Raw genomic sequence first — 18,503 nt, 5'->3', positions numbered from 1 at the left:
CTCTGAGGGATATTGTCTTGATTCGTTGTGCCATGTTTTTTAAATAAATATTTGACTTTGTGCATCATGACTTGTTTCATTTTTTCTTTCATTTATTTCAAAGTGTGAGTTGTGTGAAACCTGAGAAACAAGAATACTCAGCTGGAAGTGTAAATAAAAATAATGCAATTCTCCTCAAATATACCAGGAAACTTACAGAAACAGTTGGCAAAAGAAAAACTGATCACATGTAAAGTCATAATAAAATGTACCTGTCCTATCTAATGTGTTTAATAACTTAAATTTGTACCGTTTCAAGTTCATGCCTGATCTCTTTAGGTCCAGTTGTGTTACATTAGTGAGCACCATGCTTTGTGCAGCATGTTCATGAGAAAAAATAAAGGTATATATGCATTGAATAAGTTTCTGTATTGAACAAGGCTGGATTTTTGTCACATAGATACATAACAAATGTATTTCGTTCTCAGTGTATTCAAATATAAGGTTAATTATCTCCTGCAAATTATTTACAAATACCTGTGGTGTTTGGGCGCCTCTGTGTGGTGTGAAGAAATACTACACCGAAGTAGGCAGGACTTATTTCTTTGTAACTCATCATGTTTTATTACACTGTTCAGTATTTACTTACATCTTATGATTGTGTATTTTACCAGTCCACCACAGCCAGCGTCACAACAAAATAAATAAGTTTCTTTTTAAAGCCTCACATGGCATTTAGATCATAAATCATAGATCTTACAGGCTCATCAAGAGCCAGAAAAACACACGAACGCACCATTTCTGGGATATGTAAGAAGGGCAGGTAGGTACAGTGACCACAATGTTGTAACACTACTGGAAACATGGAGTCAGAAGGAATAGAGTATAATGTCCAATAAACGTGAAACGTGAAACGTTTCTAAATCCTTTGTATTTCTTGTTACGGGTGTGGCTGGAGCTGTTTTGTATTGCCAGTGATAGGATAGTGGCATTCAAATCACCACCCAGATTTAAGGCGTTTTGCATTTGCTTCACCTGCCTGTAGTTTCAAAACAACTATTACATGTACGGGGATGAATAAACCATAACTCTAATCGTCACACGTTTCATATAAATGATGTCCTTTCCGGAAAATGCTGATTTTATACGCCTTGTTTCTAAGACAGACCTAAGTGTCAAGACAGTTTTACACACCGGAATCTAGCACGATATGTATTTCCGCTGTGTCCTCTTATCTGTAACATTAAAAGCACCAAATGGCGGTGTCGTTTTTGCTTTTGGTATTCGAGGATTGTCGATAAAATTCGTGAAAATTACCCTCCACAAAACACAGCACTACTTGTAAAAACTCACGACAGTATTGAGTTTGATATTTAGATGAAATTTCCCGCTGAGATTTTCGCATTCATTTTGAAATTGCTAACCGGAAATCCCGTGTTCTGCACGCGATCCGCGTTAGGTAAGGCGTCACAGTCGTTCCTCCCCTCTCCTCTACCTACATTCCTGCGTGTCTACTGTGCGTTTATCTTGATGGCACCCAGTCTGGACTTGTCCCGTCCTCAAAAAAGTTAATGTTCTGTCCCGTCGCAGCGCAGACCTGACGACACGAACAGTCCACTTCTTCCTGCCTGATTGTCTGATTTCTACACAGATACACAAATGGAAAACACAACGTCCTAACATCCAACACCTTGTGTTTTTGATTTAAAAAAAATGATTAAAACACACATACATACGAAAACTCAATGTATGTTGCATGACCTGCGTCCTGTGACAAAGCTGCCACATTTTAAGACATTTCCTTTTCCTTTTTTGCCTCCACACTGTCCCGCTGGACACCCAATGGGAGGGACTAAAGTGTGCATCACCTACGGGGAATACAAATGAACCCTCAGCTGAGAAAACAGCAGCCGGGATACGATGAAACAGTACTTTTAGCCTGAATGTGTGTGTTGTCTTCGTGTCCTGCGTGTGGAATATCCGTGTGCTGAGCCGCGGTGCTGGTTGAACTCAGTAAGTGTCTCTCTGGGCCTCTTGGACGCATATTTCTGTCCTCTGCGTTGACTTGGCGCAGCGCTGCCGCTTGCAGACGGTCCAGCTGCAGATTTTGCAGCAGCCGGGCGGGAATGTGAGCAGACTGTCGGGGTAAATGTGTAAAAAACGTCGTCGGGTTCAGCAGGTGACATTTGTGGCGTAGTTTTGTCCGTTCAGGTGGAGTTTCGCGGTGTTATGTGGCGCTGTAGGAAACCAGGGATTGGGTGGAGACGGGAGCCTTCAGCTTTTCCACCTCCACAGGCAGAATAACCTTGATATCCGGAGTGTTGAAAAGACTTCACAAGACTAACTGAAGAAAGTGGCTCATGTGGTGGAAACTGAGGAAAATGTGTTCGGATGGAGCAGTAGCTATATGAAAACTCCCATCAACTCTCTAAAAGCGGGCAAAAGTGTGTTTTTGACTTCAAAATTGTGTCTAAAAAACACGTTACGACGCTTGCCAGTCTATTGTCATCTTGTTGTTAAGGGGTTAAATGTGGTGAGATGGCGAATCAGCCTGGAAGAATCTCTATTTTTGGCGATACTTGTGCAGATTTGGGGAAATCCGATGGGCACCAGCGCAGGCTAGAGTCGACTCAGCACTGTTGTTTTAGTCATGTAGGAATTTGTGACACATATTCACATCCTGTCGTTTGATTGCACGTTTCAGGGCTGGGTGCCATGTGTTTTGCTCTTTAAAGGCCCCATGCTTGTACTGTTTGGAAAAGTTCAGGTAAATAGTGCAAAACTTTCCCCTTGGAGCTGCAAACATTTGTGCAAGTCAGGATAAGCTCATTTCAGTGCATGTACCTTGCTACCCCCACAAGAATGTGCAAACAGAGTAATCAGCCATGTTCCTTTAGCTTATTAACATTTTATCATTTAGGATGATAGTGTACTCCACTCCAAATCAGATCATGTTCAGATATGTGCAAAGTCTAGTCAAGAAATGCTTAATAAATAGTAAACCTGAGCCTGCTTTGTGATCGTCAGACTCATGGAAACATAATGCTTTTATGCAGCAGAAGCTTTCATTAAAGAGTAACTCGACCAAGCTGAATAACCTTGTTTTATTGTCGTCCTCTTGTCAAAGTGTTTCGTGCGTTGCGTTCAGGTGCTCAGTTTCACCTGTAACCCAGCAGTGATGTAAAGGTGAACTGCACCCCTGCATCATCACAGCAGGGTTCAGAGCTCAGCAGTGACAACATGGAGTCAAGTTGCTCTTTAAAGCCCGTATGTGTCGTATTTTCATGTCATTATAGCAACTTAATGATCTGATGGTGTTAGTCTTTGTTTGTAGAAAAAACAGACAATCCCAGTGAAAACTGGTTTAGTCTGTGTGTTTTTGATCCCTCTCAGTGTCTTTCGTGAACGTCTGCATTCCCCTGGTGTCAGCCAGGTGTCTTTTTTGATAAAACAGCTGTTCGAGAGAAATCCCTTGACTTCATACAGGAAGCATTAAATCTCTCGTGGCTCTCTCCGTCACTGCTGCTGGCAACATTAAGCGATAACTGATCCAGCGCCGTTGATAAACACTCACAGATTTATGCTCATATGCTATTTAGTGTGTACGTTTTGGCTTGGCTTTCAGTAATAGTCCTCCTTTCAGGCCAAGTTGGCTCATGCGATTGGGGACTCTGGGTGGCTGTAGTGTTGTATTGCACAAGTAGGAAACCTGAGTACATAGTGTCGACGCAGTTTCACTCCATCAAACAAACAAAAAACAGGCAAATTGTCAAAGTCAAGCCAGCACTTGACATCTCAAACTGCCGTGGTCTGTAATCAATTTGATTGATCAATGTTAATGCAAACTATTCCTGCTGAGTGATGAGTAGATTTTCATCTGAAATCTGGAAGTGAATTTAAATGACAAGGTTTATTATCAACTTACATGGTTGAATGGCCTAAAAAGTGTGTGTGGGTGTGTGTGTGGGTGTGGTCACACCTTCTCCCATTTGATTGAGTTCATGTTAAAATCAGATATCATAGCAGTGTCTCAAAGTCCAGATATTTCCCAGTGGACGGAAACTTTCTGGTCACCACAGGATGCTGCAATAAAGTCATTAGGTGTACCTTTAAAAAAAAAAAAAAAAAAAGCACTTTAAATGAGATGAACGATCCCGGGTGGTGTGATGATAGTTTTATTACAGTCATTTCTCGCTTGTCCTACTTGCCACTCCTCAAGTCTTTAGATGCTGCCAATAGCCTTTGGCTAGTACAGCACAGGTGATGTACCCACCCAGCGTTCAGTATCACTCCTGTTCATTCAGGCTCTCGTGCAGTTCTTCTGCATGCTGTGGGCAGATGAGAAACGGGCTATTAATTCATAGCACGTAAGTGTAGTAAGGTGTCATGAACAGCTAATAGTTTCATAGTTTCAGGCTTTGTTGAACGTTGAAAGTTGCTTGATTGTTTTCTAACTGAATCTGAAACTGTTGCTGAGTACATTAAATTTGACATGTGGTTTAGATGGTTTGTCACATTCCCAAACACACACTCTCTCTCTCTCTCTCTCTCTCTCTCTCTCCGTCACACACACCCTCCCCCTCGCTTGCCTTGTTTCCCAGCAAACATTCATCCATTCAAAGACACAGGTATCTGCCCGCACACTGTACAAAAGGGTTCGCACGCACACACCCTTTCTCTCGCTTGTCGACGCGCTCCAGACTTCTTGTATGTCGCAATGTCTTTGGCCTGAATGACAGTTAACACCTCGGGATGCCTGCAGTGTAGGAATGCTCTCTGTTTTTGGAATTTTAGCAGTGCACCTTGAACATCACACAGTCTGTTGCTGTCTGGTGTGACACTGAGTGGCACTTGAATGCCTCCTCCAGTGTGATCATGATATCGCTCTCCGCCAGGATTAGATTCGCTTCAGAAACGTGTGTGCTGTCAGATTACTTCTCTTCAGCTTCCTCACATACTCTTGTTTATACTGGTTCAGTCAAAGTAGTACTGCTGCTTTTATAAGTGCTACTACTTCTGTGAGTGTTTATGCTGCTACTTAGTGCAGCTAATGCATCTGACACTGCAGCTACTGCTATTACTACCACAACTAATGTACTACTGCAGCTAGTCCTGCATTAACTACTAGTAGCAGCAGTAGTACTGATACCACCAAAAGTACTACTACTTTCCCTCAATCAAATGATTATTACAAGCAAATGGTTCACAAAGACATTGCTTCAGATAGTAAAAGTGAAGTGTGTGTGAAGAGTCGGTCTGTGTCAGTTTCACATGTGTAGGATTGGTAGTTTTTTCACGCATGCCACTGTAGTGTACATTATGTATGGATGTGGCGTAGTGGCACAAACTGCACTGCAAATGTAAAACTCCCTCTTCTTTGTCTTTGCACCAGGGCAGCGGGCACTAGCAACAAAAGCGCGATGGCCAGTCCAGAGGATGTGATCGAGCCAGTGGCTCAAAGCTCCACAGCCCAGAACCTGGGCAGACGGCGCTTTCAGCACGACCTCCACATCCTGAGTCCAGACGAGATAGATGGGCTCATGTCCAGCAGTGGTGAGGAGACCAGTCCTTTTCCAAATATGTTACACTTAAGGTGTGCGCTGAAATGCTAATGGCTGTGAATTTAATTGAAATGTTCTAATCTTCTGAATCACAGAGGGTCGTCCTTTCCTTGTGGTGCATCATCTTCCTGAAATTAAAGAGCAGGGTATACCCTATTTAATGCCCGGTATCCCCATTACATGCAGAGTGGACAACACAGAGAAATACACTACTCGCTCAAAGGTACATCTGTCAAGTTTTTTTTATTACACATGGAAAATCATTGACATTTTCTCTTTTAGTGGTTGTTAAATCCATTCCAATATTTCAAAAGCTTTCAATGAAACATTTAACTTTAATGAGTCACTTTTTATGACTGTTAAAACATTTACTACAATTTAATGCCCTTTAGACAACTTGTGACCAACCCATGATCACTTTTCAGTATCTGAATTCACAGTTATTTTCAAGCCTTGCTGAACACACCCTGACCTAACACTGGACTGCACTTTAGCATAATGACATTATGTCATATCAAATCTGTGAAAGCTGTAAAACATGCAGATCAAACTCGATTCCGCTCCTCCATCAAGTGTGTTTGAACTCACTGTAGTTCAGATAGTGAGGCAGGCTGGACATGACACCGTGAGTTGCTTCACGTTGGATGTAATTTTAAGTGAGTATGGTGTCGAGAGTGTTTGAGGAAGTGGGTGTTTCAGAGATGCCTGGCTTTACTGCTGGGGCCTCTGAAGGTAAGAGCCTCATTTCACTAAATATTTGCGTTATCAGGAGCCCGCTTTGTAACCATAACACATCCACATCAGCACAGCCTTCTGTCCGTGAAGTTTTATGTTTCTACATCAGTATTTACATTAAAAAGCAAAAGATAAGGTGTAATGGTCCAATAGATCATGGAACCAGAGGAGCACCACATGTTGCACGTCACACAAGTAACTCATCAGAGAATGCACAATAATTGATAGCAGCTGAGAAAATTCAGTCAGTTTGCGTATTCGTCCTCTGGCTTTGTATCCATATGCTCCATTTTTCCTCACACAGTCCAAAGACATGCATGTCAGGGGAGTTAGACGCTCAGACTTCTCCCTATGTGATCGTCTTCTAAGCAGTTCCACATGTTAATCTTATTGTCCAAACCACCAATGTGCAGAAAATGATGAAAATAAGACCCAGTTGTTTAAAAAAAGGTTTTTTCAGTCACTAGTGAAATCAGAATTTTTCATGCCTTAAAGTAAATGAAGCATTTTAAAATCCAGCGAATGTGTTATTTTGTCATTTGTTTCTCAGCATTTGATTTTTCTCACATTGTATGAACATCATTTCAATTATGCCTCCTCAGGTCCGTGTAGGCACCCTGTACACGGTGCGGCTAACGCACGGCCACTTCCACTGGACAGTGAAGAGGAAGTACAAACACTTCCAGGAGCTGCATCGAGACCTTTACAAGCACAAGATGATGGTTCACTTGCTGCCTCTGGGAAGGTCGGTGTACCAGTCTGTGTGTGTTCAACATGCAAATAAACCTCTCGCTCTGAGAAATGTGAGTGATGGCGTTGGTATTGTCAGAATTCAGTATTTTGAATATACAAATTTGTCTCAAAGGTTTGCAAAGGACAGGCAGCAGCTGAGAGCCATGTCAGAGGAAATGCCCAGCCTGCACGGGACCGAACGGACCAGAAGGACCTCCAGTAAAATGGTATGAAGCAAAGCACTCAGATACATGCACAGTATTTATGCAAACACTTACATTTTTAGATTTTAAAATTAACTGCCAATAATGAAAAAAAAAAAAGAAAAGATTTTAACAAGGGTTCTTGCTTTTGTTGTGTTGTTTTTTTCTGTTGTATTTTACATAATGATCAGCCTGATTTGATCAGATGTGGTATTAATATCACAAGGAAATATTGTGTATATTTTGATAGTGTTACTGAAATTAAAAACAACCTTTAATTATTTTCACACCTGACAATTATTATTAATGATAATACATTTTAATTCCACCATTAATATATCGTCCAAAATCAGCTCTACACAACAAAACTACATCCCACAATAAAAGGCTTGCAGTCAGTTTCAGGCAGTCCCATGGACTTGCACGTGACTTCATCACCTTCAGACTGTTGTATGTCAAAAATTGCATAACTTTTCTATTTTTCTGTTGCAGAAATACCTTGAGGAGTACCTGAACGGACTGCTGGAGAACGTGTTCTGCAGGAGCGATCACAGCATGGTGACAGTTTTAAACACGAGACACTCATACAAAGTGGAAGTCGTGTGGCATGCTAACATTTTCTCATCTGCTTTTGTTTCAGCTGGAGTTCCTCTCTGTCGGCGCTCTCTCCTTCGTCACCGATCTCGGACCCAAAGGCTTGTAAGCAAACTTCTTTAGAGCATGTGACGTGAGGAAAAGTGGAATGAATCATGACTAAGTGCATGATAGAGTTTAATTGTGCAACATGTGTCAACAGGGAGGGACCGATCTTCAAGAGGTCGGGGGGCCACCGGATCCAAGGCCTGAACTGCATTGGCCATCATCAGTTCTGCTTTCGCTGGTCTCGCCGCTGGCTGGTGGTGAAAGACTCCTTCCTGATGTATATGAACCGAGACAATGGCAGAATCAACTTTGTGCTGCTGTTTGACCCAGAGTTCAAAGTGAAAGTGGGCCGTGCTTACACAGACACCAAATACGGAGTCTGCATCGAGAACTTCACCCGGTAGGTCAGCTGTGTGTTTGCCCACACACCGACGGCTCCAGGTATTGCATATATTCATGCCTGCAGTTATGTTGTGTTTGTGATGCATGCATGGCCTGTGTGTATTTGTTCAGGTGCCTGATCATCAAATGCAGCAGCTATAGGCAGGCTCATTGGTGGAGTCATGAAATCAACCGGCTGGCAGAAACCTGTGACTTTCTCAAAGTGCAACGCTTTGAGGGGTTCGCTCCGCCACGAGAGAACACGCTCACTAAGTGGTCAGATACGCCGTCTACCGGAGATTTTCAGCTTTCTGTCTTCAGATTTCATTCTTATTTACTGAACTTCTACATTTCATCATTGTTGTTTGCAGGTATGTGAATGGAAGAGGCTACTTTGCAGACCTGGCTGATGCTCTTGAACAAGCCAAGGAGGAAATCTTCATCACAGATTGGTGGTAAGTGTAATTTAGTGATAAAGAAGCTTCACTTTACCAGACAAAGGGTTGTTCCATTTATATATTTAAGCTACATATAAAGTGTATTTCTAATGTGAAGCTAGATGATGAGCTTGTGTCTTTTCTCTCAGGCTCAGCCCTGAAGTGTTCCTAAAGAGACCAGCAACTGATAACTACTGGCGCCTGGATGAGATCCTCAGACGCAAAGCAGTAATGCCTCTCTCTGTCTTGTTCCTCTCTTTTATGCAATTTGCATGAATCAAAATTAAAATTTCACATTATCTGCGCTCATAATTTTTTAAAATGAATCGCCTCTCTTTCAACCTTTTCCTGCAGGAACAAGGAGTCAAAGTGTGCGTTCTGTTGTACAAAGAGGTGGAGCTAGCACTCGGCATCAATAGTGAGCACAGCAAGAGGACTCTGATGAATATGCACCCAAACATCAAGGTCTGTCGCATCTCCTCAGATTTCTATATTCAGGCTGCCCAGGCACACAGTTAACAGAGGCTTCATCACTTTTACTCCCTTGTGTCGATCAGGTAATGCGACACCCTGACCATGTGTCAGCTGTGGTGTTCCTGTGGGCTCACCATGAAAAGATGGTGGCCATTGACCAATCAGTTGCCTTTGTCGGGGGGATTGACCTGGCCTTTGGGAGGTGGGATGACAGCCAGTACCGGCTAACTGACCTGGGTTTGACAGAGATGGCCAACGGTGTAACCGAGGAGGAGCCTAAAGGAGAAACAGGAGTAAGAACGTGCGACTCTATAGCTTGTTGATTGCCACTGACGAGGCATGAGTATGTTTACAGTAGTTGATGAACCAGTGTGCTTTGAATATGTCACAGCGTCTGCAGAAGCTAACAGACGTCTCTGTTAACCAGGAAAATGGGGTAGTTGATGGTCCAAAACCATCTGAAGCAGATAAGCAAGCAGAGCAGGTCCCTGTCGATCTGACTGGCAACACTAAACTTTGGCTGGGCAAAGACTACAGCAACTTTATCAGGAAAGACTGGGTCCAGCTGGACAGACCGTTTGAAGGTGTTTTATCTAAATCTCCTTCAGTATCACACAGATGCACTGAGAGAGCCCTCTGTACGTGGAGCTGAAAGGATTGCTTTTTATATTTTTCCAGATAACATCGACCGTACTCAAGTTCCTCGCATGCCGTGGCGGGATCTGTCTGCCGCTGTTCATGGCAGTGCTGCCAGAGATGTAGCCCGCCACTTCATCCAGCGCTGGAACTTCACCAAGGTCACACTCAGATGAAATGTCTTTTTAAAGCTGCCAGGGTTTTATTGTCATAATTTTGGCCTGAATATCTCATCTTTTTAGAGTTGGCGGCATGAGATATAGAAGATACCGTAACTATCCAAAGCCATTATTAGGAAGTGTAAGCAAATTAAAAAAGATGTATTTGTTCTTATAGTCATTGCATAGAGCTAAAATAGAGCTTGTGTTGTGTTCAAAATGAACTTTTCCACAAGGTCTCTATGACATCTGGCTTTCATTCATTTGTTTTGTCTTCTCTAGATCTTCAAAAACAAGTACAAGGACGAGTTCTACCCTTACCTTCTCCCCAAGTCTCACTGTACCGCTGACTCGCTCTCGTTCACTGTGCCTGGGACCACAAAAGCCAAAGTGCAGGTATTTAGCACACTCATTCAGCAAAGACTGAGTCACTAGCTGTGCAGCACCTGTGCAGAAACTTGTGTGCAATGCCAGTAGGAAAACAAAAAATGGTTATGTGAATCTTACAATCAGTTCACGGCCTATGGCAGCATCTATGAGAAGCCCTCGCTGGCATGAAACCTGTGATCCACATCATTTTAGTGCAAACAGGACTCAGTGACAGTGACCAGAGAGAAATCTACAATTCTTCGTGATTGGAAACATGTCTTTGAGCCAGATGAAAGTTCAGAAGTTGTGCTTTCCTCTACATTTTGTCAGCTGCAGTGCTCGTCTTGTCACGGCACATTTTTATTTCACCTCGTACGCGGAACTCACAACACCGCCAGATGCATTTGTTTGGGAAACGTAGTGCTTGTTCGCCTCCACACACACTGTACGTGCAGTCTCTTATACTAAGACTGTTCCCACATGATGCTAGTGTTCCAGATAGATCAGACTTTCTTTCTTCTCACCGTGGGTGGCAGCTCTGCCGGAGAACAGTGACCAGTTGTGAAACAAGCTCACCAAACATTGAAGAGAGTGCCAGAGAGCCGCTTCACGCTAGAGCCAGCCAGAAACCTGTCCTGCATAGAGAATCAACCCTTTACACACATGATGACAACTAGCACAGTGTTTGTGGATCTTTAAGAATGCCCTTCAGTAAATTCACACATTTTGCATTTCTAAACGAAGCCGTGCTGCTGGTCATCTCCATGTTAATCTAGAGAAATCAGTGGATTGTAACTACCTAAACAAACAAAGCCGTTGTCAAGAAGACTGAAGGTCCCTGCTGACTCTGTGCTTTACATCGTGTGACACCAAGTCGGATCTAGCAGGAAATCAGACGGATTTCTTTCCAATACAACAAAGAGACACTGTTCTGGCTTTTGAAGTGCAGCTGAAGTATCCAGATTTTTTTTTTTTTTTACAATGGCAGATGGTGGAACAAGAGTAGAGCCTGTGGAGAAACAAAAAAGAAAAATCACTTCCAACATGTTTATCCTGTTTAGTAAAGCCAGAGAAAACAAATTCACTGCCAAAGACAGGGAGGGAGCACAAGTGGAAGCATTATATTTGCAACAGGCTTTATGGGAAATGCGGTCCGCTCTCATTCAACATCATATGCTGCGGCGTTCGAGGGTTCAGGCAGTGCGTGTTGGGTAACAAAAGCTTTTGCGGTGTGTGTTTTCTTATTCTATTGTGGGTGGTGGCCTTGTAACCCTAACCCTTGCTCCCTATTGTGCCCTAGCTTTCCTATCAGGCTTTGTTGGTGCCTTATTCAGGTTTCAGGGACAGCGCCTCGGTCGTCACATTGTGCATTAGAGCTGTAGAGCTTACAGAGCTTCCCTGTCTGTTAATGCACATCTAACTAAAAGCACTGCAAAGATGATGGCAGCGGTTTCAGGCGTCCATGTTACTGCAATTAGAAAATGCAGCCGAAGCTTTAAAAAGTACTCAGAAAATACTGCGTTTATATGAAGTGATGACACTTCTGTTCCCTGTCCTTCACTGTAATTATTTGGTGACAGCACATTAAGATGATGTATGAGGCAAAGGAGAGTTAATGGACTGATTGCATAGTTAAGTTAAATAAAGGTTTCAGTTATTAAGCCATTCAAAAAATTATACCAGAGCATGTTTTTCTTCATTTTCACTTTGATTGTTACTTATTTTGGCAGGAATATTTAGTATTACATGGATTATTAGTGCAATAAAAGCAAAACTGTAGGATATTTCATCTGAAAAGTGGTGAAGTGATGCACCATACATATCATTTTCTTCAGGTGCTGCGCTCTGCCGATCGTTGGTCTACGGGAACCTGTGAGAACTCCATCCTCAACGCCTACATCCACACCATCGAGAACAGCGAGCATTACATCTACATCGAAGTAATGCCGGAACGCCACAGCTAGTTACAGACAAAGCGCTGGAACCTCAAATCCTTTTATTAGCAACACCTAAGAATGGGTTCTGTTTTTGTAGAAAGGTAGCAGATTTAACAGATACAGGATATTTGATAATTTGACGCATTCATTGGCCTCTCTTTATTTATCGTGTGTAATTCTTACACGCCATTTGACTCATTTATTTCACATTTCACTGAGATTCTGTAGCCGTCGTGTGTCTAATAGTGAGGCTTCATGAACTGAATGTGGTCGCAGCTCTACCCCTTCCTTGCCAGCTACCTGCCTACCTGTTTTAGCCCTCGCCTCATGCCGAGCCACCATCTGCCTTCTCTCTGCCCTCAGAACCAGTTCTTCATCAGCTGTGCCGATGGGAAGACTGTCCATAATGGGATCGGCGATGCAATTGTGAATCGAATCTTGCGTGCACACAGGTCTGCTCTGAGTGTTGTAGCCAGATTTATGTGGCGCTTCATTCATTTTGTATACACACATTATTTAACCGTGAAGTTACAAAGCACCCTTTGGTGAAATCTGTCCTCAGAGTGGATTAAAACATGTTCAACAAATCATAACATGGAATAGAAATTTGAGTGAAAAGACTGGTCTGTTGTATTATATTGTGTGTTCTTGCAGAGAGCAGAAGAAGTACAGGGTGTTTGTGGTGGTTCCTCTGCTTCCTGGATTTGAGGGAGACATCAGCGCAGGAGGTGGAAATGCCATCCAGGCTATTCTGCACTTCACTTACAGGTGAGAGCCTTTTCCTCCCATTATCATTTTGCACTTAGATCAATTCAGCTTGACAACGACCGTGTTTCCAATCATGAAGTGTTACAGTCGATATAGATTTTCTGCAGGTCTGTCACTCTTTGCATTCATCCATCAGATTTCCGAGTTCGTTATGAACGCTCTGTATAATGCCACTGACGACATCATGTTTACCAAGATTATTATTCCATTCTTTTTATGATTCACTGCCTTATTATGATCCTTTAATAATTGTCCCAGGACCATGTGCAGAGGAGAGCACTCTATCCTGTCAAGACTCAGTGAAGGTGAGTTTTCAGCATCTGCTTTCATTTCAATTAAAAAATCCACCTGATGAGACATTAAACCACCTGCTTCTGCTCTAATGTGTGTGTCTTTCTTTCTCCTCGTGTTGCTCCTTTAAACTGAAGCTACTAGTGCTAGGTATTTGCCCGCCGGGCTCCGTTTTCATCCTTTGCTTGTTCACCTTCTTTTCACATCCATTTTGAGAATCTAAATGTCTGCGTGAGTCTTCATAAACCTTCAATCTCTTGTTAATGACATGATTCTGGTTTGCCCCCTCCCTCCCAGTTGAGGACAAGTGGACAGAGTACATCACACTCTGCGGCCTGAGGACACACGCCCAGCTCTCCCAGACGCTTGTCACAGAGCTCATCTACGTTCACAGCAAGACCCTCATTGCTGATGACCGCTGCTATATCATTGGTGAGTTGCCTTGAGTCGTCATGGAGCTCCATGACAATATATCTAATCTCCTTCCACAAGACTCAGTGCTGACTTCTGTTGAAACATATATGGACATTTACGTATAAAAATGAATAATTAAGAGCATGACATATTTACAGGTTTAAGATTCTTAAATGGGTGTACTAAAGCACAGTGGCCCCGGAATAGCAACATCAAGTAATGAAGGACATATGAATATTGAAAAACACGAATAATAACGATCTCATTTTGAGATTCTGTCATTAATTTAACTATTTCAGTAGCATCAAAGTTAGAATCCATTAGATTTTCATGAACTCAAACCACGTTTTTGATACTGTTTTCAGTTTTTCAGGAAGTTATTCAATGTATTTACTCATTGTGTAATTACCTCACAAGATAGTAGTGAAGGAGTCAGCCAGTCCCACACACAAGGGACTCACAGGAAATGATGCGCGCATGCGGTCCAGCCTGACTGTTCACTGTTCACTCTCCTGATGCAGTAATGGAGCTGAACTCGCTTACTGCCAGTGCAAATCTAACATATCCTACTGCTGCTCATTCACGTTAAAAGCTGACAAAACTCTGGATGGCCTTTATTTTGTGGCATTCACAGGAAACGCACTGCATTTGTGACTAAATTAGCTGTAATGTAGCAAGTGCTCATAAAAAGTCTGAGGGTTTTTAGCACATTTCTTTCATGTTAAATTAGCTTTAAACGGTGAAACTTAAAAATAGGCAGATTTCATATCATGCAGAGTATAAGTCTGTAACATTTCATTTCAAATCCTGCAGTACTGAACTGGAGAACACCTGAAAAGCAGCATTAATTCTGTTGAATACTTTGGACGTCATTGGTTATATCATAGTTGCTTCATCTGCTGGATTCTGGCCCCATAAGAACAATGTCTCTGAAAAGACAGACTGTGAATGCGTGTACTTTCCACGTGTGTTCCAGGATCAGCCAACATCAACGACCGCAGCATGCTGGGCAGTAGAGATAGCGAGATGGCAGTGTTTGTGGAAGATGAAGAGCGGGTGCCATCCATCATGGGAGGGGAGGAGTACCAGGCAGGACCCCTTACACTCGCTCTGCGCAAAGAGTGTTTCAGGTCAGCACAAAACATTCACGTCCAGTCTGTCAGTGAATGACCATGAACAGTTACTACTGTACCTCTAGGTGTGATACAGTTTTAAAGGGAGTTTATCAGCCGCCTGTGTGTCATGAAAAACATCAAGACTAGCTTAGTTTTCTATGCACTGGGAATTGTCAGCTTCGAAATGGCAAACTGGCAGCAGGTGAGATATGAAAACAACTTTGACCAAAAATAGTCATAATTCTCTCTCTGAAAAACTGGAGAAGAGGAAGAAGAGGGACAATCCCCTTTATTCGTCACACATTGCATGCACATGCACACACACACGCCATGCACTGGTGAAATTTTTCCTCCGCCTTTAACCCATCCTGGTAAGTCCTTCCTCTGTGGCAGACCAGGAGCGGTGGGCTGCCATCCGACCGGCGCCCGGGGACCCAGTTTTCTTCACCATTGGTCAGGTGGTGATCTTCATGCATCTTTTTAGAGGGTTTTTTTCATTTTATGGAGGGTCTCCCAGGTGAGCACGGGGAGAACATGCAAACTCCACACAGAAAGGCCCTTTTTTCCTCGAGCAGGTGGAGGACATGCCCCCGGCGCACACAGCGGGAATCGAACCCGGGACCTTCTAGCTGTGAGGCGACAGTGTTACCAGCTGTTCCACTGTGCCACCCATGATGACCCATGATTCACTGTTACTTGTATTATAATAACCACAGTGTGACAGTCTGCATTAACAGAACTTTTGTGTTACTGTGTTTACTGAACTTTTGGCCGTTATCTATTTTCCCTTCCAGGGTTCTTGTCGGAGCTTCTTCAGACCCCAGTATCAATGTTGATGATCCAATCAGTGATGAATTCTTCTTCTTGGCCTGGAATGCAGCCGCTAAACTGAACGCCAAAATTTATGACAAGGTATAAATGAAACCACAGCTGATGTATCTTTAATCACGACATTCATTCAGACCTTATCGTAACTAACGGCTGTCTCGCCTCTCCTGTGTGCTCGTTGGCTTTGTGTGCTGCGGTCCTGCTGTGATGCAGGTCTTCAAATGCCTGCCCTACAACACTGTCCACAACATGCGAGGGTTGAAGGAGTACTCCGGCGAGGATCGCCTCTGCGACACAGACCCCGAGCAGGCCAAAGAGGAGCTGAAGGCCGTGCGAGGGCTGCTGGTCCACTTCCCCCTGAGGTTCCTGTGTGAAGAGAACCTGCTGCCTCCACTGGGCACTAAAGAAGGCATGGCTCCTGTAGGGCTGTGGACATAGCTGCAGCTGAGCCCAGATCAGACCACTACGTAACAGCTAAATGGCTGCGGCACACCGCACGCTCCTCCTTGTAGTTCCAGCTCACCTAATGTTCAGCTGTGCGCTGAAGTAGTTGCAGCACTGGCACTTCAGTGATAAGGCACAAAGACATGACTTTAACACGATTAATTTGTTTGTCATTGATGTTTTTTGTATATTGTCTTCCGACTGACGATGGGCGAGTCTGAACATAACCACTGAAATGTAGATTGTGTGATGATTATCTGTTAGATGAACCTGTCCTGGCCAGTTTGTTCACGATGGCGGCGTCTGCGAAACAAAATGAATGTATGAGTCAGGAGAGGATTGCGAGGTTGTATTGGAAATCGAGCATCTCACATGATCTGGGAACATAGTGTACAGTTATTGGTGCAAGGTTTTTGGGTGGGTGGGTGGGTGGCTCTCTCTCTCTCTCTCTTACTGTCTCTTCTCTCTCTCTCTCTCTCTCTCTCTCTCTCTCTCTCTCTCTCTCTCTCTCTCTCTCTCTCTCTCTCTCATGCTCGCTCTCCCTCTCTCCCTCTGAGGCTTCACCTCTCACTGCAGTGCCAGCAAATCTGTCAGAACATTTGTGGTTGTTATGGTGACGGATATAAAGAGATGACTGGATCGTAGCTGAAATAAAGGCTGGATGGGGCAGAAAAGAGAGAGCACTGATAAGAGGGATAACTTACTAAATCAGGATGGTGTGCCGGAAAATAGAAGGTAATATGGTGAAGGAGGACAGACAGTTTCTGTGGAAGCAAAGTCATTTTAATAGTTTTGGATAAATGATCAGGTGGGAAAGCTGTGAGAGGAAAGAAAAGGAGGACAAGATAATTAAAGGGTGTTAGGTTGATTTACGGTTAATTGTTGCTTTTTTTTTTCCAGTCACCATGACAACCAAGTGAATTATTATTTCACTGTGTTGTCGAGAACAGAACATTCTGCTGTCCACTTGGCTTTGAGAAAGCTGCGTGAAGCAGAGACACAGATTGCTTGACAATTGCATTTTTCAGCTATTTCCACATGGCCTCAGTAATTCTGTGTCCAGGTGCCATAAAATGTCTTAACATATCTACCCTATATTAATTTACTTGGCATTTGTTTAGGTGCATTACATTTAGCCATAACATTGTAGCTGAGTCGTGACATAATGTGGCTTTAATTCATGCCGCAAAGAATTTGAGGTTTTGTTTGATATAAATTCAAGTCAGTCATTCTCCTGAAGCCTGTACTGAGCCAAGAGGACCTGAGTGACCACTATTGAGCAGGCTAGAAAAGTCTTGTGTTGGACAAATATGTAGCATTGGTAGTAAATCTAGATAGGCAACTACTGACTTGGATATATAACGTTATAGTTCAACAGAACTTAGATTAGGTACTGCATTCCTTAGCTGTGCGACATGGGTGACAGAAAAGGAGTTTGGAGGGAGAAATACGGAAGTTTTGTAAGATGAGATTGAACACTGAGGCAAAACAATGTTATTTAGAGTATTTTTCTGTATTTGAAGGTTTCCCATATGTCAAACAGCCAAGCCAGGTTTGATCAGTGCCTCTGTAAAACACCTGTATCATCAAAGTTTTTAGAAAACAACCAGCAGAGTCACAGACAATAAGCAGCACGTGAGGTTTGTGACACTATCGTAGTCCAGTTCATACAGTAATCCAAGGAAGTGGAAACTTGCTCAGCCCATGTATGACAGAGCCAGTGGAGTTGTACAGATTGCTTCATAAGCTTTTTGAGACATGCCCACAAGTCAACATTACTGAGGTGGTTTCAGTGCAAACTTGTCTGGGAATGTGACAGATGACGAGTGTCCCACATGAACGCCGCCTTGCTCTACATGAAGCACCTTTCACAGAGGAGCTCGTAAAACCATCTGTGTTTAGAAGTGGAGCAGTGCTGGCCTCAAAACTATTCACACTTTGCCTTGGAAAATATTAAAAAGCCCCTATAAGCCCTTGCAGACTAAAATCTGGGTATTTGCTCTCTTGTACAGCACAAAATGGCTTCCTTTTGCTTGAAGATGTCTGTGCTGTACTGACAAGCGACTTTATACTGTTTCTATCATGAATTTTATTTTTATTAGAACAATAACCAGCTTTATCAGTACATTTTTATGTATTTATTACTAATATAATCTGTGTTTTTATCATTCCTAACAGTCCTAACCATGTGAAATCCTTTGTCTGTAGATCGAGGTCGTTACCTTAAAGTTTCTGATGTATAAGTTACTAACACTCAGGGGTAGAGAGATGATAAATATTCTAACTCAGTCACTTAAGAACAGTTTTGAGCAGCTTATACTTATTAAGGTATGTAACTTTTCTTTTCCTAAAATAAACTTGTTTTTTAAAGGAGTTTCAAATTGTATATCTACTTTTAT

At 42.8% G+C, this 18,503-nt stretch overlaps 1 protein-coding gene across 2 annotated transcripts; it reads left to right on the top strand.

Annotated features, from left to right (window-relative positions):
* The first annotated feature begins 775 nt into the window (after positions 1 to 775).
* pld2 (phospholipase D2) lies at positions 776 to 18,471 on the top strand. 2 transcript variants are annotated; one of them, XM_070983233.1, is made up of 24 exons: positions 776 to 802; positions 5,372 to 5,532; positions 5,636 to 5,763; positions 6,878 to 7,020; positions 7,141 to 7,234; positions 7,703 to 7,768; positions 7,851 to 7,909; positions 8,007 to 8,252; positions 8,366 to 8,509; positions 8,605 to 8,688; positions 8,820 to 8,898; positions 9,025 to 9,135; positions 9,228 to 9,437; positions 9,572 to 9,728; positions 9,823 to 9,941; positions 10,221 to 10,334; positions 12,143 to 12,247; positions 12,608 to 12,696; positions 12,899 to 13,012; positions 13,271 to 13,317; positions 13,601 to 13,735; positions 14,694 to 14,847; positions 15,627 to 15,744; positions 15,874 to 18,471. In XM_070983233.1, the coding sequence occupies exons 2-24, from the start codon at positions 5,400 to 5,402 to the stop codon at positions 16,096 to 16,098; spliced, it is 2,874 nt and encodes a 957-aa protein (XP_070839334.1). In that variant the 5' UTR covers positions 776 to 802; positions 5,372 to 5,399; the 3' UTR covers positions 16,099 to 18,471. The 2 variants fall into 2 exon arrangements, with proteins under 2 accessions (XP_070839334.1, XP_070839333.1); XM_070983232.1 differs by lacking the exon at positions 776 to 802 and adding an exon at positions 1,824 to 1,992.
* Positions 18,472 to 18,503: the final 32 nt, after the last annotated feature.

Source organism: Chaetodon trifascialis, chromosome 16 (genome assembly GCF_039877785.1).
Source record: "Chaetodon trifascialis isolate fChaTrf1 chromosome 16, fChaTrf1.hap1, whole genome shotgun sequence".
Lineage (NCBI taxonomy): Eukaryota > Metazoa > Chordata > Actinopteri > Chaetodontiformes > Chaetodontidae > Chaetodon > Chaetodon trifascialis.
Note: the sequence above shows the minus strand (reverse complement) of the source record. Positions and strands in the feature narration are given on the sequence as shown.

Excerpts from the sequence above, each read along its gene's own strand:
- pld2 (XM_070983233.1), top strand. The coding sequence starts at position 5,400 with ATGGCCAGTCCAGAGGATGTGATCGAGCCAGTGGCTCAAAGCTCCACA. Across the intron at positions 9,438-9,571 it reads AGCCTAAAGGAGAAACAGGA|GAAAATGGGGTAGTTGATGG; the intron begins GTAAGAACGTGC and ends TCTGTTAACCAG. Across the intron at positions 15,745-15,873 it reads ACGCCAAAATTTATGACAAG|GTCTTCAAATGCCTGCCCTA; the intron begins GTATAAATGAAA and ends GCTGTGATGCAG.